The 24,488-nt window shown below is 39.9% G+C and overlaps 2 protein-coding genes and 1 long non-coding RNA gene across 5 annotated transcripts; all 3 read left to right on the top strand.

Moving 5' to 3' along the window:
- Positions 1 to 223: 223 nt before the first annotated feature.
- Positions 224 to 547, top strand: LOC119919175. The gene is made up of 2 exons (XR_005447641.1): positions 224 to 366; positions 452 to 547. It is a non-coding gene; the product is annotated as an uncharacterized LOC119919175 (long non-coding RNA).
- An 8,263-nt stretch (positions 548 to 8,810) lies between these two features.
- LOC119919176 (butyrophilin-like protein 2) lies at positions 8,811 to 15,413 on the top strand. Of its 3 annotated transcripts, XM_038739638.1 has the most exons (5): positions 8,811 to 9,072; positions 11,498 to 11,836; positions 11,923 to 12,018; positions 13,463 to 13,561; positions 13,744 to 15,413. In XM_038739638.1, exons 2-5 carry the CDS (start codon positions 11,512 to 11,514, stop codon positions 13,884 to 13,886), a joined length of 663 nt encoding a protein of 220 aa, XP_038595566.1. In that variant the 5' UTR covers positions 8,811 to 9,072; positions 11,498 to 11,511; the 3' UTR covers positions 13,887 to 15,413. The 3 variants fall into 3 exon arrangements, with proteins under 3 accessions (XP_038595566.1, XP_038595564.1, XP_038595567.1); XM_038739636.1 differs by lacking the exon at positions 8,811 to 9,072 and having other exon boundaries at positions 10,898 to 11,836; XM_038739639.1 differs by lacking the exons at positions 8,811 to 9,072; positions 13,463 to 13,561 and having other exon boundaries at positions 10,907 to 11,836.
- Positions 15,414 to 21,369: 5,956 nt separating this feature from the next.
- LOC119919177 (myelin-oligodendrocyte glycoprotein-like) lies at positions 21,370 to 22,466 on the top strand. The gene is made up of 2 exons (XM_038739640.1): positions 21,370 to 21,564; positions 22,151 to 22,466. The coding sequence occupies exons 1-2, from the start codon at positions 21,513 to 21,515 to the stop codon at positions 22,375 to 22,377; spliced, it is 279 nt and encodes a 92-aa protein (XP_038595568.1). The 5' UTR covers positions 21,370 to 21,512; the 3' UTR covers positions 22,378 to 22,466.
- Positions 22,467 to 24,488: the final 2,022 nt, after the last annotated feature.

The following is a 24,488-nucleotide window of genomic DNA, read 5'->3' as shown; positions in this document are numbered from 1 at the left end:
CTGTCTAAATAGAATGTTTGTTTCCTCAGGAGAGCCTCCTGCCATGTACCAGACTCAGCTGATAAAGGCAGCAGAAGGTGTGATGTGACTCTTCAGTGTCGTCTGGATCCTCCGGTCAGCCTGTCTGCTTTCACCGTGGACTGGACGAGACTTGACAACAAGGATATCGTCCACGTCTATCGACATCAACAGGACGATCCTGATCCACAGACGGATCATACCGAGGCAGGACGACTCTCCTCCATGAAGACCTGATCAGAGGAGTCCTGACTCTGCACATCTCCTCAGTGAAGCTGTCTGACAGAGGACTTTACAAAGGCTTTGTCCCAAAGCTGAAGACCAGCTGTGTTGTTGACCTCATTGTTGGTGAGCATGCTGAATTTAATACTGTTCAGGTTCATTTAATTCAAAGTGTATATAACGTTGTTCCTAAATAGACCTCTCTCATTAGAAATGGTGGGAAAAGACCAGCAGAACGAGACAAAGAGAGATTATTCCAGCACAACTGGACCTCCAGAGGAAGAAGAGACCGAGCCAGACGGTCGTGGTAAATGTCTTGGAATATTTCTTTCTTTGTTCAACTTTATCCTCTGAGTGCAAGATGATCTGCTGTGTGGAAATGTGCAGCAGGTCTGAACATTTAATGTGAGCATTTCTAAACGTCACTCAGAGTGGTGGAAGTGCAAATGTATGACAGTGAAAATTACCCTATTACAATTAAAAGTCCTGCATTTAAGCACAAAAGTATCATCAGCAAAATGTACTTAAAGTATCAAAAGTACTGGTTGTGCTGTAAAATGTCCCCTGTGACTGATGTCTGTCTGACATTATTAGCTTGTTAATTCTGATGCATCAATGTTAATCAATTCAATTCAATTTTATTTATATAGCGCCAAATTACAACAACAGTTATCTCAGTGCTTTTCATAAAAGAGCAAGTCTAGACTGTACTCTATGATGTTATTTACAGAAGCCCAACAATTCCCACCAAGAGCAGCACTAGGCGACAGAGACAAGGAAAAACTTCCTTTTAAAAAGGTTGTATTATGCTTTGTGGCTTTTCCCCTCTCCTTTTTTGAGTTATATCTCTTTTTTGTGCATGTAACAGGTTTGCAAAGTGAAAAAGCCCAAAGTCTAGCCCAAAGGGAGTTCCCATCTCCCACAGAAAGCTCTGCTCAGAACCGCTTGAAAACAGCTCGTTTGTAGTCCAGCCCTTCACTTCCTTTACTTGTGACATCACAATGAAAACGCGTCATAAAGCTTGCCAAGCAGCTAGCGGGTCAGGCACGCCCTCAAACCAAGCTAGTCTGAGCGGAGGCCCTTTGGCTCGACTCGCCTTTGTTTGGTTTTCCGTTGTAGAAATGTTGTACCTGTACCTGCTTCCAGGTACTTTTTTCGTATCACCTCACCTCCGTCGAGGTTCCAAGCCAGTTGAGGGATACTAAAATGTAACGTGAAAACACGACAGACTGCTGATTGGTCAGAGAGACTCGTCACTATTCACTGCATCATCATTGCTGCGCCAGACAGAGGCCAGCAACAGAAAGTTTTATATTTTACAGTTTTCGTATGGAATTTCATCACTAAATCCACTTCTGAGAAGTTGAGGTGAAATCAGTTGTGTAGATTTCAAATATTGACAGTTTTACGAGAAGTGATGGCGGAACAAAAAAGTGCTTGAATATTTTCGGAGTTGAGGAGCTCCGCAAGTGGCTGCGGGGGAAGCCTGCTGTGACCCGCGGGAGGAGCGCGTGAGGCCTGGCCAGCCGCCCGCTCACAGAGCCCTCTGCTCCCGCCGTCACACAGACCGCTGCAGCAACAACTGCAGAGGAAAACACAGCTGGAAGGTTTTCATAGCGCTTATCTGTCTTTACATTCTGAGGAATGTTGAAATGTTTTAACTTAAAAAAGAGAAAGCTGTGTGGATCTCTGGTGTGTGTGTGTTGAACATTACGCCGCGGTAGTTGTGTGTGGCGTCGCTATGACGACAAGCTACGTACTATCTCTGGGTACTATCTGCAATGGAAAACGGAGCAGGGCCGAGTAGAGTCGAGCTCTAAATCCTGACTGAAAATCCTCAAATAAACTGTTGCTCTGTAGAAAGTCACACAGCTGTTTAGCAACTGCTTTCTCCAGGAGCTTAGAGAGAAATGGAAGGTTAGATATAGGTCTAGTTGGCTAAAACATCTGGATCAAGGTTGGGCTTTTTCAGAAGAGGTTTAATTACAGCTACTTTAAAGTACTGTGGTACATAGCCTGTTGATAAAAATAGATTGATCATATCTAGTATAGAGGTGCTGACTAAGGGTAAAACATCTTTAAGCAACCTAGCCTGCCATAGCACACACATCAGTGACGGTGTTTGGATGCAGTCAGTAGATGAGCCAGAAATACAGTGATCACAATGTTGCCTAGTAAACCAAAGTCTGGTATTCAAAAAAGGAAAGAGCGAAAAAAGAGAGAGGAAAGACAACAAAACGATTAGCAAATATTCATATTAAATCATTGTCCCTGCCCCTTTTAGCAGACTAACAACAGATGAGTCTCTGTAGCCTCCCTGTCCCAGTGAAGAAAGTGAGCAACACTGTGTTCATGACAGGCCAGTTAGCATCATTCAGGGAGTCTGTGGGGATTTCTCTGTCTCTCTTTTTACCATAACAAAAAAGAAAATGAAAGATTTATTAATGACAGAAATTCAAACACAAATTATTTTCTCACATAATTATCATTATGAAATAAATAAAATTTAAAAAACACCTTCCTGTCTGCACTGGATGCTGGACAGCAGCTTACCTCAGCCTGCATGTAAGTTACAGACTATATTAAAATAATTCAGTTTGATACGTTCATTTAGACTGAATTATGGCCGTTAGTGACATGTATTCATACAGACTTTATTATTCCCATCATGAAGGGCAATTTAGTTGAGAAGCAAATAGTGAACTGAATCCTCTTGTGCTAGTATTAATACTGAACTACAAGAAGCCAGTCACTTGCAAGCCTTTAATTAGAGTTATGTAAAGCTTTTGATGGAACTGTTAAGTAATAGAGATTTGGTGACAACAGCCGCGCAGAGGGGGTCCAATTAGATTTTTTTGTCATGGGGCCCAAAATTCCTGGCGGCCCCCGTGGTCGTAACTATTGAGAGCTATGGGAATACTTGGCTCAATAGAGCTGTGACTCTCTGTCAGCCTGGCTGACAGTGCTGAAAAGAAACCTGGGGTTGTTCCTATTTCCTCTATTAATGACGAGTAGTACGCTGCTCTGGCATTACGGAGGGCCTTCCTATAAGTTTTAAGACTATCTTGCCAAATTAAACGAGAATTTTCCAGTTTGGTGGAACTTGATAATGAATTTAGAGCTGATGGAATCGCATCTTAAATTTAGCTACAGCACTATCAGACAGACATCTTGCATAAAAAAATTTGCCCAATGGTGTTTAGTTCAGCAATACAAACTCAAAAGTTATCAAACAGCGGTCAGATAAAGAGGAATTCTGTGAGAACACTATTAAATTTCAATACCAGAAACAGGTCGAGGGTGTGGTTAAAACAGTGAGTCAGTTCATGAACACTCTGAGAGAAGCCGATGGAATCTAAAAAAAATAAACACAGTACTGAAGCTGTCATTCTCAACATCCTAGAGCAAATCCCAGCTGACATCGGGCGAAAGGCTGGGTACACCCTGGACAGGTCGCCAGTCCATCGCAGGGCCACACATAGATGAACAACCACTCACACCTAAGGACAATTTTTAGAGACACCAATTAACGTAGCCTGCATGTCTTTGGATGGTGGGAGGAAGCCGGAGCACCCAGAGAGAACCCACCTTCTTGCGGCAGAATAACGACATACATGTCATCACTGGTCAGATTTGGCAGGGGTCCAGAGAAAACTACGGTGTCCGACATTGTTTTTGCATATGTACACAGCGACTCAACATTAATCTTAGTGACCTCCGATTGGTGTAACCACAGGCTAACTCAGGCTGTTCCGCACCGACTACCGGGGACTGACTAGCTACAGTAGCTAAAAACTTATATACCAAGGTGCGGAGCTGGACTTCTAAATCACTGAGCCTCGCCTCCATGTCTACAAATAAACTACACTTGTTACACGTACCACTACTGCTAAAGGAGGCAGAGGAGTAACTGAACATCTGACACGCCAAGCAGGAGAAAGTAGGAGAGGGAGAAGGAGAAGCCATTGCTAGCTGCTAGGCTAAAGTACAGTAGCGTTGGCTACCAAAACTTTTGAAAACAACTATGAGATTAAACAGCAGTCACTAAAAGATGGAAAGAACTGTGGGCTGGGATCATTTCCTCTGTCTTTGTTATTCTCTGCGTTGTTGTTGTTGTTGTTCTGCTTCTGAGGATGAACGGAACGATCCGTAAGTTAGAAAACAACATGTGAAGTCCAGGAGGACTCTGAAAAAGGAAGATACCAGTGATACTGATTTATTTTCTATGGTTTTAAATGTTTAACATATGTTGCTTTATGTGCACAGACATTTTAACGACGCCAAACGGATCTGAAATGAAAAAGGTGAACACCCAAGCAGCGGACGAGGACCTGGAGGGGTTACGTGAAGTTAAGTGAAGTGTGAAGAATATAAAAGGAGGGTAATCTTTAAGTCATATATTTTTATGGTTTTAATAGGCCTATAGGGTATTGATCAACTTAATTATGAAAGTTATGTTTGCTAAGAAGTTGGGATAAAAAAAAGTAAATCTTTGTTAGTACGATGTCTTTGTTTCCTCTGTAAATCAAACTATGTGCAATAGTTTCCTCCTCACAATCACAAAACAGGCATGTGTTGAATGGTTGGTAAGAAATTCCATATTAGCTTTCTTAAACAGAAACTCCTTAAAGGCTGCCTTTCGCCCAATGGCAGCTGGGATTGGCTCCAGCCCCCTGCGATCCTGTACGGAGTAGGCTACATCTTCAAACTGCCTCTCCAACTTTGCTTGTAATCCCAACAATCATTGAACAAATGGCGCCATCTATTGGACAAAACCGACTACAACCAATTCTCACTATGATGGTGGACGTTTGTGTAAATAATTGTTGTGTAGCAGAAGTGACAGGGTCAATTTACAGCAGGGGGCTTCTGTGTAATTAATATGTACGTTTGTCTGCAGTTCAGCATTTAATATATAGAATCGTGGGTGAAATCTTTAAATAGTCCTCATGAGGTCTCCACAGTGGAGTCTGAACGCTGCTGCTCTCTAGACGCACTAAGCCTCCTCCCTCTCTCTGTAGGTCTGTGGTACCCAGTGCAGGTTGTCCCAAAAACCTTTTTTATTTTTTTTATTGAAATTTAAAACACAAAACAGTCGGAGGCTGCTGTATAAGAAGAGAACATACATAAATAATAACACAGGAAGGACATAGCGTAATAAAACATAAATAAAAGTCAAAGTAATATATCATCTGTCCAAAAGAACTTTGTCAAACACACAGTTAGTTTGGATTGCCTTCTTGTTCTTAACGTTTTTAATTGTGGTGCTATACTGATGCAGTTCTTAGAGAAAGTGTCCATAGTGTGGTTTGGAGTCAGACAATTTTTTTCTTGTGGATGTGGAATTTCCCCAATACTATTACCAACTGTACAAATAAATTACTTCTTTTTCCTTCTCGTTTCTTTCAAAACATATGGAGAATGTCATTTTCCTGAAGTTGAAACGTTTGTTCAGTTTTCCTTTTCATATAAAGTTCAACATCCCACCAAAACATTCTACAGTATATACATAGACAAATTGATTCTTCATGGAATTGACAGAAAGTGCAAGAATACTCAATCTAAATCTCTCAAACATCTTTTTTACCAGATATATACGATGTAATATCTTAAAGGAAACCTCTTTTACTGTTGCTAAGACAGAATTTGTCTACAATAAGCCACATTTTCTGCCAATTAATTTCTCCATAAAGTGAAGTCCAGAAGAATTATACATTGTATGCAGTTCCTGATATATTTATTTGAACATTTATGTTTAGTAATGTAAATTTCTCCAAGGAATATACTACTATTAATTGGTTGGATCATTGAGACCTCAATAGCCGAACCTCTAAGAAGTTACAGCACACTCCTTGGCACAGCATCAAAAACCACTGCAAATTCTTTTGGCATAACTGGTAAACTGAATTCAGAAGGAATTCCTCATAAGTTAGTAACTGCCCATTAGCATTGACAAGCTGTTTAACTAATACAACACCATTGGCAACCCATGTTTCATAATATAGTGATTTATATTTATGTTGAATATTCTTGTTGTTCCAAATGTAGTAATTAGTTGGTGAAAAATTATGCTTGTAAATTAACTTCCAAGTCAGCAGAGCTTGTTTATGAAAATTTGATGACTTTACAGGAAATTTATCAATTTCAGGTGTGGTGCTACCACACCTGAGCGGACTTGTGCACTCGGAAGAAAGACTTGCCACCAGCAACACGTCGCTGACAGTTTGAGGCGATGCGTTCTTGCTTGTATTGCGCAATAACTCAAGCAAAGTGAGTTTACACGTTTTCCCACAGTGTGTCCCACGGCCTCATCGTAGCCTACTCCTCCCAGGGGGGAGGATAAAAGGGCATAGAAAGAAGAAAAAGAAAGCATAGACTGTAACTGTGAGAACAGACGCCTCAACATAAAGCCTAATGGAAGTTCCTGGATCGCTGGGCCTAAGTATTTTACTGTTTGCAGTAACTGTCACAGGTACGTTCTTGTTCTCTCCTTACTGATTTAATATATTTATGTTTACTGTAGGCTCCATGTTTAGAGCTGATGTCAGAATTAGGCCTATAATCTTGTATGAGATGTGTTTATCGGCTTATTTGCCGAGAATTCATCCTGAAATATTGCATGCATCATTGCATTGCAACGATGTGAAGTGAGCTTCAGTCTAATGCGTTTGTGAAAACCGGAATCTATGATTGTAGTTGCTCTACAGCCCAGACATTTTATGTTCAGTCCGACTGTCTTGAGCCTGTTTCTGATCATTGGTCTCAAACACTTAATGCACCACATTGCTTTTTAAATATAGGCTACTATTTAGGCTTATTTGAGCGGTAGACTTTTTCCCTCTGAAGTTATAGTCTACTGAGAGGAGCAGCTCATGCAGATAAAGTTGGATCTGTTGCAAATAGCCTAACGGATTTTGATCAAGGAGAGGCTCGGTCCAATGAAAATTAACAAAAATATTTAATTTAAAAAATGAGTGAATACAGAGATAACATTACAGAACAAACAAAAACACTGCAGTGGACTGAAGAAGCTTCTCTGTAAAGATCTGAAGTTTCCAGTCACCAAATAGCCTACTGCCGCACAGCAGTAGACCGGGAAGTTGCTTTGACTCACTGATTCAAAGCTGACAGTCCCGATTGTATCAAAATATGTTGTTAATATCCTACGGGTATGTTCCGGTCCTTTTTCCTCCAAATGGCTCAGGACCATAGCCAATGGTCGTTTGGTTACGTCTTCGTCACCCAATTAGGATATGAACAATGTGTTATCTGTCATCTGTTGTTTTATTCTCCTATGTTTTTTAACATTGTTTTTTTTTATTGTTTTTTATACAGCCTACTTTCACTTGCATGTTCGCAATAAAGATTTCAAAAAACAATGGTTTAATTAACATTCTGCAATTGTCTGCCCTAAAAACCTGCAGTTTTACATATGAAGGAACAGTACATTAAGTTTGTTGTAACTTTTTAAAATTTAACAGGTCTGGGGTCTGTACCACGAAGTAGGATTTGAGCTTATCCAGGTAACTCCGGGTTAATCCTGGGTTTTCAGCATCACGAAGGTGGTTGACTTCTTACTGGCGTAGATCACCATGGTAACTTATGCTGAAGGGCTAACCTGCTCCGGAAGTTATGTTCCAGATAAGAGATCAACTCTATGAAAATGCCGCCTACTGACTATCAGCTCTCTTGGAAAATGACATCACCATCGGAAAATCCCACAGACTCTTTCAGCCAACAAGCTGCTTTATGTTTGCAGCGGTGATTTGGAGAAACTCTTGGCTATACCGATATCATCCTACAGAGACTGATTGAAAGCCTTAGGCTATATTGCCTACAGGTTTTTACAGTAGGCTGAGCCTATTGACTGCTTTGAAATGTGTTTAATATTTGCTCCCAGTTCGTTTCACATACCCTGACGCAGCCGTTAAAATAAATAGGCCTAGGTTTTATTTTTCTTATGTGAGGCTGAATATTATGAGCAGTTTGGTAGGGATATTGAAATACTAAATTTTAATATGAACGTGGGCTATCTATTTAGGCTAGTATAGCTTTCAAAGGCCTACCACAGAGACTGTAGTCATGTTCCTCCCACCTGAGTTTTCAGCAGCATAAATGTTGAGATTCAGTCTTTCAGCCGCTATTTGAGCACATTTCATGGCATGAATGGAGCTTCGTTTCATTGCTTTATGAAGTTAATTTAGAACAATGTTTGAAACACTTTTGAGTGTGTTAAATAAATTAATCTAATTTTTAAAGTGAGGTGGAACGACCCTTTTAATGTGGAAACGCCGACACAGCAGAGCTGAAAGAATAAGGCTGATATTTTCACAGGCTAGGCCACAGCTCATAAAAGTCAACGCAATATTATAGACTACTGTTCATTTCTGTCCCCCTGCATGTGTCAGCTGCAGGCGTGCTACTGTCGTATTTCTGTAGTGTTACAGTTTAATCCTCGTTCATAAAATATGACGCTCCTCTGACAGTGGACTTGTTCGTGTCTGTGATTGGTCATCTGCTGCTAACACCGCCTCTTTTATGTGACGTCAATCCAGCCGGGAGCGCGTTCACAGACTGGTCTTTAAACATTGTATATTGTAAGAAGTCGACCATTGCGACAACTTTGATTTCAGTCTTCGGGAGTTCTGGCCTGAGTGGAGGCGGAGGATCCAGCTACAGAACGGCGACCGAGCTCGACAAAGACGAGGAAGTGCTTGCGTGGACCGTGTTGGTTTCACACCGTGGTGAAGTTAGCTTTAAGTTGGATATTCGACAGACATTCACCCAGGATCCAGTGACGGCTTTTTAGTCAGTTCACCCAGTGACGGTTGTGTAAGTGCGGTTAGCTCACCTCTGATGGCTCGCTTTTAACCAACGGGGATTAGCTTAGGGACCATCAATAAATTACAATTGTGAGAACAGTGTTATGGGAGAATCATTATTTATTTCAATAGCTTCCAATTCATGTGACACAGGGATTTCAAACCAATGCCGAATTGTAGTACTACACTAGGCAAATGAGACACACCCCTTCATATTTGATTTGAGTGCATATTCGAATTTATATGAATATTTATTCATAATGTATTGAAAAAAGTGCTGTTTTTTTTCAATAGCTTCCAAGTCATGTGACACAGGGATTTCAAACCAATGCCGAATTGTAGTACTACACTAGGCAAATGAGACACACCCCTTCATATTTGATTTGAGTGCATTTTTATTTTATATGAATATTTATTCATAATTTATGTAAAATAATGCCTTTTTTTTTTCAATAGCGTCCAAGTCATGTGACACAGGGATTTCAAACCAATGCCGAATTGTAGTACTATACTAGGCAAATGAGACACACCCTTTCATATTTGATTTGAGAGCATATTCGACTTTATATTATTTATTCATAATTTATGTAAAATAATGCCTTTTTTTCAATAGATTCCAAGTCATGTGACACAGGGACTTCAAACCAATGCCAAATTGTAGTACTATACTAGGCAAATGAGACACACCCCTTCATATTTGATTTGAGTGCATTTTTTATTTTATATGAATATTTATTCATAATTTATGTAAAATAATGCCTTTTTTTTTCAATAGCGTCCAAGTCATGTGACACAGGGACTTCAAACCAATGCCGAATTGTAGTACTATACTAGGCAAATGAGACACACCCCTTCATATTTGATTTGAGTGCATTTTTTATTTTATATGAATATTTATTTATATTTTTTTCTTCAATAGATTCCATTTCAAATGATTCAGGGACTCAAAACCAATGCCGAATAGTACTACTACATTTTCATGTCATTTTCTTCCACAGCATTGAGCAGATTTCAAAGAAACACTTTATTTACACAACGGACATTCCCAGTTTCCTTTCTTTGCCTCTTCATATTGTGTGCTGTCCATTTCCACACACTGAGCATGGAACCACCGTTCACAGCCATCACACTGGACCTGTGGAATTAAAATAAATCTTTCGTAACATATTTATTTATATATATATTTATTTCAATGTCTGTTGCTTAGATGTAGAGCGGTTGTCCACTACATGGAAGATATATGCCCCCTCTGTATTTGCTCAGAAGGCTGTGCCATTGTTGTGTTAGTGTGTGTGAACGAGTATTAGTTTCTTTCTCATCAGCAGTTTGCACCTTGCATTTATTTCTCTGCTATCGTTGTATGAATGTGTGTGTGAATGGGTGACTTATTTTTTTATTTAGTGTAAAGTGCTTTGAGTGGTTTATTACAAACCAAGGTGTGTATACAAATCGGTTTGACCTTTGTGTTAGTTGACTTTTCCTCAGCCATACTCAAGTAGGTCTACAACACAATTAAACATGATATCACTGAAAAGTCAACTAACACAAAGGTCAAACCGATTTGTATACACACCTTGGTTTGAACAGAGGCATTTGTTAAAAATGTTCTGAAAAATAGCTTGCAACAAGCGATGTTAAACAACAAATGTAAGTGTTATGAGAAAGTTTTTTTGGCATAAGAAAACATGCAATGCAATGTAAATATAGAGAAATCAGATCTGCATTATCCCAAAAAAACTACTTAAGCTAAAAACAAAACAATTTACTGATTACTGCATTATATTAAATTATATTTTTGTATTTTGAATTGTCACCTGCTACCTGAATTTTGTGTTCCGCTTTAAATAAATGAATACATTTCCACTATAATTTGGTGCAAAGAAATGTCTCCAAAATGCAGGAAATTAAGTGTTTAATACTCATAATCTTTATGTATTTTCATCAATGAATATTTCTTTAAATAGTATTAAAATATCTTCTAGTCTTGTTCTCGTGACCCCAATATTCTGGATTGTCACGTCTCGTATGCTAAGTGTTTTGTCACAACTCTTATCTGAGCCCTTTAATGTCCCCACCACTTTTCGGCTCAAAGTGACACCCTTTCCCACCTGTAACCTTCATCGGCTGTTAAAGTCTTTGCAGTGTTGATAACACACAGCCTAAGCAGTCCTTCAGAATGCTCTCTATGTACATGCATACTGTATGTATTAGTGAGTGTAGTGATGCTTATGGGACGTCGCTCTGGGACGGGTGAGTATGAGGCTGGGAGGGAAAAATCACAATATACTCACTAGAAAAACTAAACTACACCAATGCTTTGGTGGCATCCCCACTTCATTTAAACTTTGAGGGCAAGTGGATTTGTGGCTTTTGCAGAAACCAGGCTGTTCTTCAGAGGCTTTCAAACTGTTTAAATATAATGTTTGTTTCCTCAGGAGAGCCTCCTGCCATGTACCAGACTCAGCTGATAAAGGCAGCAGAAGGTGGTGATGTGACTCTTCAGTGTCGTCTGGATCCTCCGGTCAACCTGTCTGCTTTCACTGTGGACTGGACGAGACTTGACAACAAGGATATCGTCCACGTCTATCGTCATCAACAGGACGATCCTGATCCACAGACGGATCAATACAGAAGCAGGACGACTCTCCTCCATGAAGACCTGATCAGAGGAGTCCTGACTCTGCACATCTCCTCAGTGAAGCTGTCTGACAGAGGACTTTACAAAGGCTTTGTCCCAAAGCTGAAGACCAGCTGTGTTGTTGACCTCATTGTTGGTGAGCATGCTGAGTTTAATACTGTTCAGGTTCATTTAATTCAAAGTGTATATAACGTTGTTCCTAAATTAGACCTCTCTCATTAGAAATGGTGGGAAAAGACCAGCAGAACGAGACAAAGAGAGATTATTCCAGCACAACTGGACCTCCAGAGGAAGAAGAGACCGAGCCAGACGGTCGTGGTAAATGTCTTTGAATATTTCTTTCTTTGTTCAACTTTATTCTCTCTGAGTGCAAGATGATCTGCTGTGTGGAAATGTGCAGCAGGTCTGAACATTTAATGTGAGCATTTTTACACAATTAACACATCAAGTTTTGGACAGTTTTGGTTTTATGTGATTTTTTTTTAAATACAATTTTAGCACAACAAATAAAATACATTTTTGCCAGTGACAGCTTGACAAGTGTCAACATTATGGAAAGGATCCCTACAGAGAAACTGAGATCCTCTCTGTTTAACTAGAAACAGTCACTAAATCGCTCTTGTCAAAGCCACCAGACTCCATTCAAAAACAGTAAGTTTACTCCATTACGGGAGTATCAATGTTTGAAAAAAGGTTAGTGTAAATGAAACACCACTAAATGTAACCGTCATCTCAGTGGCTTTTTGCTTTTAAGAAAACCAGAGCAAATTAAAACCACATTTACTCAGGCTGAAATGTGAGACATGAATTTGTTCTTTACCTATTTCCTCAGCAGGTAAAAACCAACAAACACCTTCTTCCTTTAACTAGTGTCACAAACTACTTTTCTTTCTCTCAGAGAAGTGTATGAAAAGGCTCGGAGGATGGAAAGAGCAAAAAACAATAAACCACGGTTATGCTGCGCGATCATGCGCAGTAGACGCTGGTGCTAACAGGAAGTGGCCCTGTAGTAGTATTTTATTTGTCCAAAACTGGCTTCACTGCTCTCCATTCAAATCAGCGGGGTGGCTTCGTCCAGTAATATACTGTCTATGCTTCTAACCAGCATACTTTATTTTAAGTCCAGCATGCATCACATTACACCTATAGACTATAGGTGCGTTTGACATGCAGCGCTGCACAAACCGTCACCATGTCATGGCAGCTGCACAAAGTTGGAACTGCACTTTTGCCTGGTCTCAGATCACCGTAAGCTCACGCAGGTAGACTGCGTCTGAATTGACGGCACCGTTTTTAAACCCCGCCACTGCAGTCGCCTGCAGCTCACGTTGGACTATGAAGTCGGTGAGAGTCAGCCGCCATCATCTCGAACGCACCTTTCTATGAAGGAGTCACTGGCGGACATCTGCAGAGAATTAGGATCTGCAGTTTTTCAGCCATGCGTGTCAATGTTCTTATTTCCCGTTCGATCGTCACTACAGCATCATTAAGATCTGTGGATTATGGGTTGCTCTGGATAATTAGGATTACTACTTGTCCTCCACTGTATTGTGGTGAGGCAGATGTCTTGGGGACAGAAATCTGAAAAACCAGGACAAATAAAACCATCAGTGTGGTTGAACACCACTACAAGTAATGAGAAAATGCTGCATGAGCTGTACACCAAACATGAATTAGTGAAATAAGTAAATAAATAGTGGAATAAATATCATAATGAGTCTGTGCTGGTTCTCAATTCAGTATCCTCTGACATCTCCTCCAGATGGTAGAAACAGAGAGACTGCCCGCGCTGTTATCATTTCCACTGTTCTCCTTCTTTTTGGAGTTCTGATTGTGGTTCTGGTGAAACGTGGAACGATCCGTAAGTTACAGAACAAACTCTCCCCCACTGACTTTTAGTATCAGTTAAAGACCTGCTGTGTGAGCGGGTTTGTTGCTGTTAGAAACTACAGGAGCTGAGATTAAAGAATAGGAAATATTTTGATTAATAGCGTTGTAAACATTTTTAATAAAGTTTAAATAAACTTGTTTCCATGTTCTCAGAAAAAAGTATGACGAGGCTCAGAGGACAGGGGGAGCAAAAGTCGGAGGCGGCAAACGGCTGTGAGCTGAAACATCTGAGGACTTCATCAACAAACAGTGACCCCGATGCAGGCAACTTGAACAATGTGCAAGTAGTAAAGTGATGGCCCAAACCATCAGGTCATTTTCTTTAAAGAATATATTTGTTTAATTGTCAGCCCTCCAAAAATCAGCAACCTTTCATCCTTTTAATATTAATCGTGTCTGTTGCTCTTATCCATAAATTCATGTACATGAGGGACGGTGCTATACACAAGAACAAAGATTGAAAGATACCAAAGTAACCTTATAATAACCTTAACACCTTCATGACTGCCTATCAAAGAGTATAGAAGGCAACAAGGTAATTCAAAGTGTTTTAACTAAAACATAAAAGCCACATAGAGAAATATAAAGTTATCAAACTAATGTTAAAAGTCAATTAGAAATTTAAAACGGGACAGTTCAAGTTATTAATCTACAGCATTGTTTGGTTTAATTAGTGGCAGTGATAAAAGAAAAGTCTTCAGTCTTGATTTTAAAAGAACTGAAAGTTTCAGCAGACCTGCAGTTTTCTGGGAGTTTGTTCCAGATATGGAGAATAGAAATTGAACACTGCTTCTCCAGGTTTAGTTTTGACAGACAGGAAGCCAGTGTAAAGACCTCAGAACTGGACTGATCCACTTTTCTGGTCTTAGTGAGGACTCGAATCAGCTGCAGCTGTCTGATTCAGGTTTTAGGGAGATCTGTAAAGACACCGTTACAGCAGTCGAGTCGTTTTGAAGATAAATGTATAGACACGTTTTTCCAGGTCCTGCTGAGACATAAGTCCTTTAATCCTTGAAATATTATTCAGGTGATAGTAGGCTCACCTAGTCTTTATGTGGCTGCTGAAATTCAGAAGCTTCATTGTCTCCTTTGTGCTTCGCTTCTGTTACAAACTGGGTGGGTGGCGATGGCGCAATGGATATGACTATGCCTTTCGAGTGAGAGACCCGCGTTCAATCCCCTGTGTTTGACCCATACACCAATGTGTCTCTGGGCAAGACACTTAACCACTAGTTGCTCCAGAGGTGTGCGAATGCTGACATGTATAGCAATCGCTTTGGATAAAAGCGTCAGCTAAATGAATAAATGTAAACTGGATGTCTAAACATTTCCTTCATCTCAATTCTGATAAAACTGACGTCCTCGTGATCGGCCCTGATGGTTTCACTAAGAAGTTCAGGCACTTTATTGGCCCCCTCACTATCAACATCAAGACCACCTGGTACTTTTTTTCTTCTTCATGCATTTGAACTGTGAACCCCTCATCACTACACTCGTTCAGTAAACCAAACCTACATTTTAAGCCAAACACATGAAACTTCTTGTGCTCATCCTAATCTGTTCTTGTTTAGACTGGAACTTCTCTTTACCTTCATTGCACTCTGCTGAAACTCTACAGGTTGGCCTTTTATAAAACACTGTTTGCCTTAAGTTTTGTTTATTGTGCTTTAATCATTCTGTGTATCATGTGTAATGTATGTGTTAATATATGGTTGGTGATGTATGTGTATTTGCATTTGTGTATCCTATCTGTGAAGCACTTTGTTACTGTCTTAAAAAGCTTTATATAAATTAAGAATAAAATAATTATTATTGGACTCCCAGCAGCTTTTATATAGTAAGTTTAATTTGTTTCTCTCAAGGTGGTGGTTTTAGCTCCCTACAGGTGACACAAACTGTTGCATGAGGTCTTCCATCACCTACTGGCTTTTAAAGCAAAATGCGATTTGGTAGTATATTTTTGTACTGTTTCAACACTATGAATCACTTTCCCTTGAGTTTTAAATTAAATGTGCAATATCCATAAAGTCATCATCATTTTGTCCCTCCTTGGTCTTCATATCTCTGGGACAACCGATTAAATCCACTTGAATGGTTTGTAAGAAAACCTCAAGTCTTGACTAAGTAGTAGTAGAGGTTCTTTTGTAGTCAAATAATCACATCTGAATACTTGGCATCCGTAACAAGTGTCATTTTTTTTTTAAATATAATACTTTCGATGGTTTTATTCTAATGGTGCTTTCCGACCAAACGCGAATCTTCGCCTCGCGACGCTTTCCTCGCGTGAGTACATTCACTACCATACCTTCCCGCCGCCCAACAGGAAATCGCGGCTCTACGCGTCTTTGCATTGACTTTGTATGTAAAATCACTGCCCGAACGCTCACTTCGCTTCACTTTGGCCCCACCTTCAGACTAAACTGATTTTAGTAAAATGTGAAATAGGTCCTACTCCTAAATTCTGCATCAGAGACGTCTGCAAAAGCAAAGAAGTTATAGGTAGTGAATTGTACTCAGTACATCAATACTCATTCTGCGGGTATCACAGTTAAACATGAAGATCTGCTGTAGCTTTCAGCTGTAAGTGTCTAAATAGTTTTGTGTAGCCTCGTTTAAACTTCATCCAAGCATATTTTGTTTTTCTGTGTGAAATCTGAGTCTGAAGATTACAGCTGTCTGATGAAAATACAGTGAAGTACAAAAATGCCTTTTCTAATGAAGAAAAGTATAGTTTCAAAAAATGCAAATACTTGTGTGAAATAGTAATCTAAAAATATTCAGTGCTTGTAAGAAGTATTAACCACGGTGGAACATGTTTTATTGTTTTACAACATTGAATCAAAGCAGATTGAAAGTCACAGTGAAAACAGAACAACAGAATGATCAAAATGTTTAACAAATATAAAATACATGTTGTATTCACAGCCTTTAACAGGACAGACCTAAATCAACACAGGTGCAGACAGTCTGTTTCAGAAGTCACGTCATTAAGTGGAGATCACCTGTGTGCAGCCATATGGGGCGAGTTCAATCTCAAAACGTTTTGCACCGGTTTGCAATGTTTTCAGATTGAACGGCATGTTTCCTTGAAACGTTGCGCAACGTTCTGCAACAGGCTTCGAGGTATGTTTGCTCCCGTTTGGTGGGCGTTAAACAGCCAGAAAAATGCAGTGTGCTTGCTACACAACAGGGTGTTCAGGGGACCACCGTTTCCGTTGAAAAGAACGTTTAGCTACGTTTTGTCTGCGCTGAACTCGCCCTGGTTTCAGCTGATTGTAGTATAAACACACCTGAACCTGGACGGTCGTTTTCATGTAACAGTGTTGAAAAGGGTCAGAGTATCTGTAGATAATCCGTAATTTGTTTGTAATACAAAAACGAAAAACCAACTAAAACGGTCCGTTTTTCGTTTTTTGGTCATTCATTTTATCGTTATTCCTTTTGGAACAAATAATGAAGAGAGTCTGTGAAGGTCTGGGTATCTGTGGATAATCTGTAATTCAAAAACGAAAATACCTTTTTTCTGTTTTTTGTTTCAAAAACCAAATAACCGTTTTTGGTGTCAGAATCAAAAAACGAAAAAAAAATTTTTTTAATCGTCCCGTTTTTCGCTTTTGGCTTTTTATTTTATTGTTATTCATTTTTGAACAAAGAATGAAGAGAGTCTCTGAACTTCAGTCAACTTGTTTTTCGTTATAAACCAAAAACGGAAGTCACGTGGTCTTTTCCTTTTATGGAAGTGAAAGCAACCGGTAAAATCTTCAAAATAAAAGTAGCCCATGTGACATCTATTAGAAAGGTGATTTTAGACTAAAACTAAACTAAAATAAAGTTTTTTTTAGTAAAACTAAAGTAGAGTACAGCACTGTTAATGTGTTTCTATCTTTATCCTTGCAGACATGCTGCAGCATTAAGACAGTGTGAGGGACGTGTGTGGACAGATTGATTCAATGCTGTGTGTTGCTTGTTTTGTGGGACATGCTTGATATGTTAAAAGGAAGAGAAGTCCTGCTCTGAGTCTGCTGGTTTGTATCAGATGTGAGAAAATGTCATTAGAAGTTGCTTTTGGTATTCTGTGATGTGACACAGGGAATATCCAGAAGGTTTTTCTTCTGAGGTGTTTGTGAATGAATGACTTAATGTCCAAATAAAGCTTTGTGTTCATCTGACTGATGGCTCCTCAGATTGTTAACTGGCAGTAAAGGCTGCTCTGTAGAAGACTGAACAATGTGCTCAGACTTTTTCATCTGTTTAGGGGAGTTTGGCCCCGGTCCCCTTTAGTAAAAAGACAAACAAAAAAACTACCGTGTTTGAGTATTGACAGCTAGCTGCTTTATAACTCTGATAAAACTAAATATTAACCGATGGTTCGAGTTTGATAACAAGTCTAGCTGTTTAAATTTAAGCTTGTATATCACTGACTTAGTTGGCCTGTGTGGTTATCCATTTTCTTGTTGTGATGGTAGGCTTTCGGCCTGGTAATGCCACAATCTAGTCTCACTCTCTCTTAATGCATTGTGTCGCAGTGTGGTCAGGGAGCAGATTTTGGATGGTAGGCCTCGAGGATGATGTATAATTGTTTTAACTTTAGTGAACACTTTTTAAATTGTTTTTATAACAGGCATTTTAAGCCACCAAGACCCTGTAGACTGCATGGCCTGTTTTGCCTGAGTTCACCACAGAGGCGGCCGTGGAGGTTGATACCCTGAGTTGCCTTAAACATCTGCTCCTTGAATGAGGTGGAGTCAGAGCTGGTGGATGATTTACTGCATTAGTTGAGGGTTGTATAGCCGCTGCTGTTTTGCTGCCTGATCTGCTGAACTGCTGATTTTTGTGCCCTGATTTTAAATGTAGATTTAAAATCAGAGCTTTTTATGAGACTCTGTTACAGGTGGATGGGCCCTGTGAATGTTTTTGCTAGGTTCTGCTAAGGGTGGGGCAGTTTGCTTGTTTTTGGTCTGCGTGACTTCCCTCAGCCCTTCTCCCTCTTCTTCCAGTGTTCTGACAGGGTGGTGGACTGTGGGAGCCCCTCTTCCCTTCACTGCATGTTGTGGTATGTGTGGACCTTTAACTGAGCCTTATTGTGTGGGGTTTTATGTGTGTGACTTGCTGTCTTTAGGTGGTGACGCACACCTGTGGTGGGTGGTGTCAGGTCATCCTGGTGGCAATTTTGCTTTGGTAACAGTTTGCTTTTATCCTTCAGCATCTCTGCAGCATGTGTGATGTGATAATGTGAAGACTCTTGGATCTGAACGCTCGACATGGGCCCACAAGTGTTGTAGCTTTTTAACTAAATCTCCATCTGTTCACTGCAGAGGCTCTAACCACAACCTGGAGAAGGAACTAGAGTAAATGACTACTGGTGTAATTTAACCTTAACATTATTTACACTTACAGATTTTCTTCACTAACCCACTGTGCTTGTAAATCATTTCTGGGCATATGTGAGTGAAAGCGTTGCACTGCAGAGCCCTGCTTCACTGTACTATTGTACATACTAGCCTGCTGTATATGATATAAATGTGTATTAAAAGACAGAAGTTGACATCATCCTTATTTACAAAAACAGTGCCCAATTACAAGGTGTGGTTCCCATAAATCGTTAATTCAAGACTTGGGCCAGATAAGAAAGCTTGAACTCTTACCAACATTTTTATTATCAACAAAAACAGACACCAATTAGACCACAAAAGTTCCACCGGAGTGTGTCAGAGATCGGTGCAAAATAGAGTCCCACTCTGTTACCAGAACAGAGTCCACATGAAAACCATGTAACGACTGACTTTCACCTTCTTTTGGACCTCCTTTTATAGCTCTGTTTCTTGGCTTCACATCATCTCTTGGCTCTCTTTCCTGCTGCACCTGAATCTGGGAAAGTCCCTGACTGCCTGCTCCTCCTCTCTGTGTCCTCTGCATGAACTCTGCTTGATCATGCCATTTCATCCATAACCTGACTTTTGTGGAATAAACTGGTGTTGTTTGTGCTCTGTGCCAGAAACAGGACATTCTTACTGTGATGGACTATATTAATGTATGTTTTGTAATACAATTTGCACAAAATCTACTTCTATATTTTCCTTTGCAGGTGTTTTTGATGCTGCCTCACTGTGCTCCCTCCCTTTTCTCCCAAAGCACACGAACTTGCTCACACACACACATGTGCCTGGGCAGTTAGATACAAAAAGGAGCACATACACTCAGAGCTGTAGAGTTTTAACACTGTGATCCTAATTTTACACTATAAAATAACACTTTAAATGATGACAATGTAGACCACCATTGCTCCAGTAATTAATTATAAAAATTTAGGCTATAATGCTCCAAAATAATTCACAACAAGGAAGGAGTGGTGTTCTGATTTGTCCTGCCAGTCCAGCATTTATCTGAACAGAGAGTGATGGTAGGTGATGGGGCCTTGATACTATCATCAGTCCTCAAACCTGCACAGGCTCACACCCTCCAGGTACTGGGGAAAATCTGGGAGGTCCTGAGATGAGTACCAGGGAGAAAAACTAAATGATTCAACTTCACTTTTATTTTACTTTACACAAGTACAAACAGGACAGATCACGGCCTTTATCTAGTTCAAACAGAATTAAACCCAAAAAAGCATTAAAAGATCTGAAAGCCCGGGAGCTATTAATGCTCACCAGGTTTCACACATAAGTATGCCTAACTTATGAGAACTACAAGCTGCATTAAAAATATTTAATCTACTTAACATAAGTAGTTTACACAGGCGAAAATAGGAAAGGAAAATAAGTTTAGAACTCGGCAGAGTTGTTTTGGAAGAGTTTTGTTCTGACTCATAACAGCAGATGGTGGAAGCTGAGAGTTTTTAGCAGCTCCACAGAAAGAAGCTGGAGGAAGGTGAAGTTCTGCACACCCTTCAAGCTCAGTGATCAGCTTCCTCTGGTCGCAGTGCAGCCTTCTCTGTGATAGAAACACAAGTCAAAAAGTCAAAAGCTTGTTGGCTGTTGGCGCCACAGAAGGACTCGTGCACAGAAGGGGGCAGAGTGCCCTCTGCTGGTGGAGCTCACACACAGCATGAAGGCTTAAAATATTATATGTTATATGTGTTCAGAAACTAACAAAGTGCTGTTTAAAAATTCCTCAGTGTTTTCATCAGGGAAAAGAATCTGAAATCCACCTGGAATTAATTACTTTATTTTGAGCAGAGACGAAATTATATTGTGTAGCTTATGTTTACTTACTAGTTGATGTAAATAATTACATTAAAATGTATAATGGATTCACTACATGTGGCATTTAGATACTCACATTTTATTACAAAATGCATTTTATCTGAATTGTGAAGATAAATAAACAATAACAAATATGAGTGAGCTCATTACAGAACAGTAACTCGTAGGGATTTTCAACACCCTCATTACTGTCATGACCCTCATGACTCAGGTAATGACTCAGGTAGTTAATGACACTATGCAAATGAGCACTTCCAGCGAGCAGACGGGCACCTGGACAGACTGACCTCAAACTGTGAAACCAGGCTGAGCTGATCAAATGTGAATCCAGATTCTGTTTCTGCGCTGCTTATTTCTCGCCTCAAATGTTTTCTGAAACATATTTTAGTGTGCTGTTTAGCTCTAATATGAGAGAGTTTCTGACACGGCCGCCATGTTGAAAACGGACAATCCACACATAAGCACCGCCCAAAGTTGCAATTTCGACCAATAAGGTCCGGTCATCCACCAGGCGGTTCATTGGCTGGTCGCTGGGTCTGGATGCTTCCGCTGTTCTTTCCGACCTCGACCACGACAAACATTAGTCACTGTTCTGTTCCTCATCAGTGAGTGACAGGAGACAGTTTTCTCCTCCGCACTTCACTTCATCAGACACTCTGGACGCTCATCTGTGAGGCAGTGAGATGACAGGACATTTTACTCTGCATTGACCTGAATATGGAAGGAATACTTCTAAAGATTATTTTACTGTTTGCGGTAACTGTCACCGGTAAGTTTGTTGTTCGCTCCTTACTGATTTAATATTTTTTTATTGGCAGCATGCTTTGAACAGCCTCTCCGGGGACTTTGCTGAGAAGCATATATAAATATTGCATGGATGAAATGTGTTAAACCTGAGAAAGTTAAACTTCATTGTAATGGCTTTTTCCAAGACTAGAACTACTTTAGAGCACCTGGGTAAGATACAGAGTCCAGTAACTTTGTATTTACATGTGACTGCACTAGTGTGGTGGTGTGTGTGTGTGTGTAATTATATATATATATATATATAATGATGATGAGAGGCTATTAATAAAGCACATAAGTATTTACTTCCATAATGCTGGGGAAGAGGAGGTGTGTGAAGTTGAATCAAGCGAATAAGCTTGACTCTGCATCAAATATTATTTCAACGTTATTTATTACTTATTTTCATTATTGTTACATAACACAACAGTGTGGACACACAAGCTGAGCTGTTCTTATGAGGCAGAGTTTAAACACCTGAACTTGCATCGCAAACATTTTAAATGCTGCAAAGATGGCTGTTCTTCAGAGGCTTTCAAACTGTCTAAATATAATGTTTGTTTCCTCAGGAGAGCCTCCTGCCATGTACCAGGCTCAGCCGATAAAGGCAGCAGAAGGTGATGATGTGACTCTTCAGTGTCGTCTGGATCCTCCCGTCAACCTGTCTGCTTTCACTGTGGACTGGACGAGACTTGACAACAAGGATATCGTCCACGTCTATCGACATCAACAGGACGATCCTGATCCACAGACGGATCAATACAGAGCAGGACGACTCTCCTCCATGAAGACCTGATCAGAGGAGTCCTGACTCTGCACATCTCCTCAGTGAAGCTGTCTGACAGAGGACTTTACAAAGGCTTTGTCCCAAAGCTGAAGACCAGCTGTGTTTGACCTCATTGTTGGTGAGCATGCTGAGTTTAATACTGTTCAGGTTCATTTAATTCAAAGTGTATATAACGTTGTTCCTAAATTAGACCTCTTCATTAGAAACGGTGGGAAAAGACCAGCAGAACGAGACAAAGAGAGATGATTCCAGCACAACTGGATCTCCAGAGGAAGAAGAGACCGCGCCAGACGGTGTGGTAAATGTCTTTGAATATTTCTTTCTTTGTTCAACTTTATCCTCTGAGTGCAAGATGATCTGCTGTGTGGAAATGTGCAGCAGGTCTGAACATTTAATGTGAGCATTTTTACACAATTAACACATCAAGTTTTGGACAGTTTAATGTGCTGATGTTTTCTTTTAATCAATTTTTTTAATGCTGTGAGCACCACAAATGAAATTCACCTCCACTGTATCAAGGTGACGGAAATTTCGGACCCTGGGAAAATTAAACCAAAATCTATTTATATGTCCATGTGTTAAAATTCCCCACACATATGACCTTGAACCTGCCCTTCTTCCAAACTCAGCATCTTCTCTGAAATCTTTTCAGGTGGTGGAAACAAGATCGCTGGTCGTGCTGGGATCATTTCCTCCGTCATTCTCTGCGTTGTTGTTGTTGTTCTGCTTCTGAGGAAGAACGGAACGATCCGTAAGTTACAACATTTCATATCAATGGTGTTTCAGGGTTTAACAAAAAACACAAAATAACCGATCAAGGCAGCTGGAGACAAGGGAGGAAAAATTTAAATTTTTCTCAAGGGGGTCTGGTTGCTTTGACGAGAGCGATATAGTGACTGTTTCTAGTTAACCGAAAACTGTCTATCTCTTTAGGTGCACTGTGTTCTAATTGGCTTTTTGCTATGATTGCAGCTTAAAACCACATTTATTCAGGCTGAGATGTGAAGGTGTATTTATTTCCTCTGCAGTTAACATCTTCTTCCTTTAACAAGTGTCACAAACTGCTTTTCTTTCTCTCCGAGTGTATGAGGACGCTCGGAGGAAGGAGGGAGCAAAAACCAGAGACAAACAAAATATGAATAAAAAACCAAAGTTTTCAAATATTCAGGTCAAATATTTATACAGGAGAACATCAATCAACTTCTATACATCGATAAAATAAACAGTCCAGACTCCTGGGCCCAAATATGCAAAATAATATTCTACCTGTGAAACATTAGCATCAGTTGACATTGTCATTGTAAGTGTGTTTAGCATGCTGTTAGCATTTAATGTTGGGTGTTCCTAATAAACTGGCAACTGTGTAGAGTGTAGAAGCCCTCTTGCTCCAGAGCAGCGTTCAGTTTTTATTCTCCATTTATCTGGAACAAACTCCCAGAAAACTGCAGGTTTGCTAAACTCTCAGTTCTTTAAATCAAGACTTTCTTTTTACCACTGCCTTTAATTTTTATTAATCAAATTTAATGCTGTAAATTAATAACCTACACTGCACTGTAACTTGTATTTCATTTTATCCTGTTTTATTTTCTTTTCAAGTCTTTTAAAACTTATATTTCAATGTCCTTTTATATTCCCTTATGTTACTTTTATGTTTTATGTAATGCACTTTGAATTGCCTTGTTTTTGTGATCTACAAATAAACTTGCCTGGCCTTATTGTTCTGTTATTGTAATTTGTCATTCACTTTTTATCTGTTTTAAGTATGTAACTCAGCCCTAAGGGGATTTAATGACCATTATAGGTCTTTAGTTTGTAGAAACAGTCATATTTTGACAGGAGTCTGGCGCTAAACAGACCGATGTAACAAAACACTCTTAAATTCCCGGGAATATTATATTCCGCCAAATTATTCTTCTATTGAAACTCGCGCCACAGGCCTGCCGGCATCCTAACACTGACGCAACGTCCGCCCGTGACGTCGAGCCAATGAGCTGTTGCTGACCTTTAGCCGACCAATCAGAGAGCAGCGGCGGCAGACACAGCTGATCCAGGAGGAGGATTTGGCGCTAGTTTGAGCTCAGTGTGCGGAAGAAGACAGACGGATAGAGACGCGGAGAGGA

Source organism: Micropterus salmoides, unplaced genomic scaffold (genome assembly GCF_014851395.1).
Source record: "Micropterus salmoides isolate LMB-PRFRI ecotype aquatic unplaced genomic scaffold, ASM1485139v1 Ms_hic_scaffold_2598, whole genome shotgun sequence".
Taxonomy (NCBI): Eukaryota; Metazoa; Chordata; class Actinopteri; order Centrarchiformes; family Centrarchidae; genus Micropterus; species Micropterus salmoides.
Note: the sequence above shows the minus strand (reverse complement) of the source record. Positions and strands in the feature narration are given on the sequence as shown.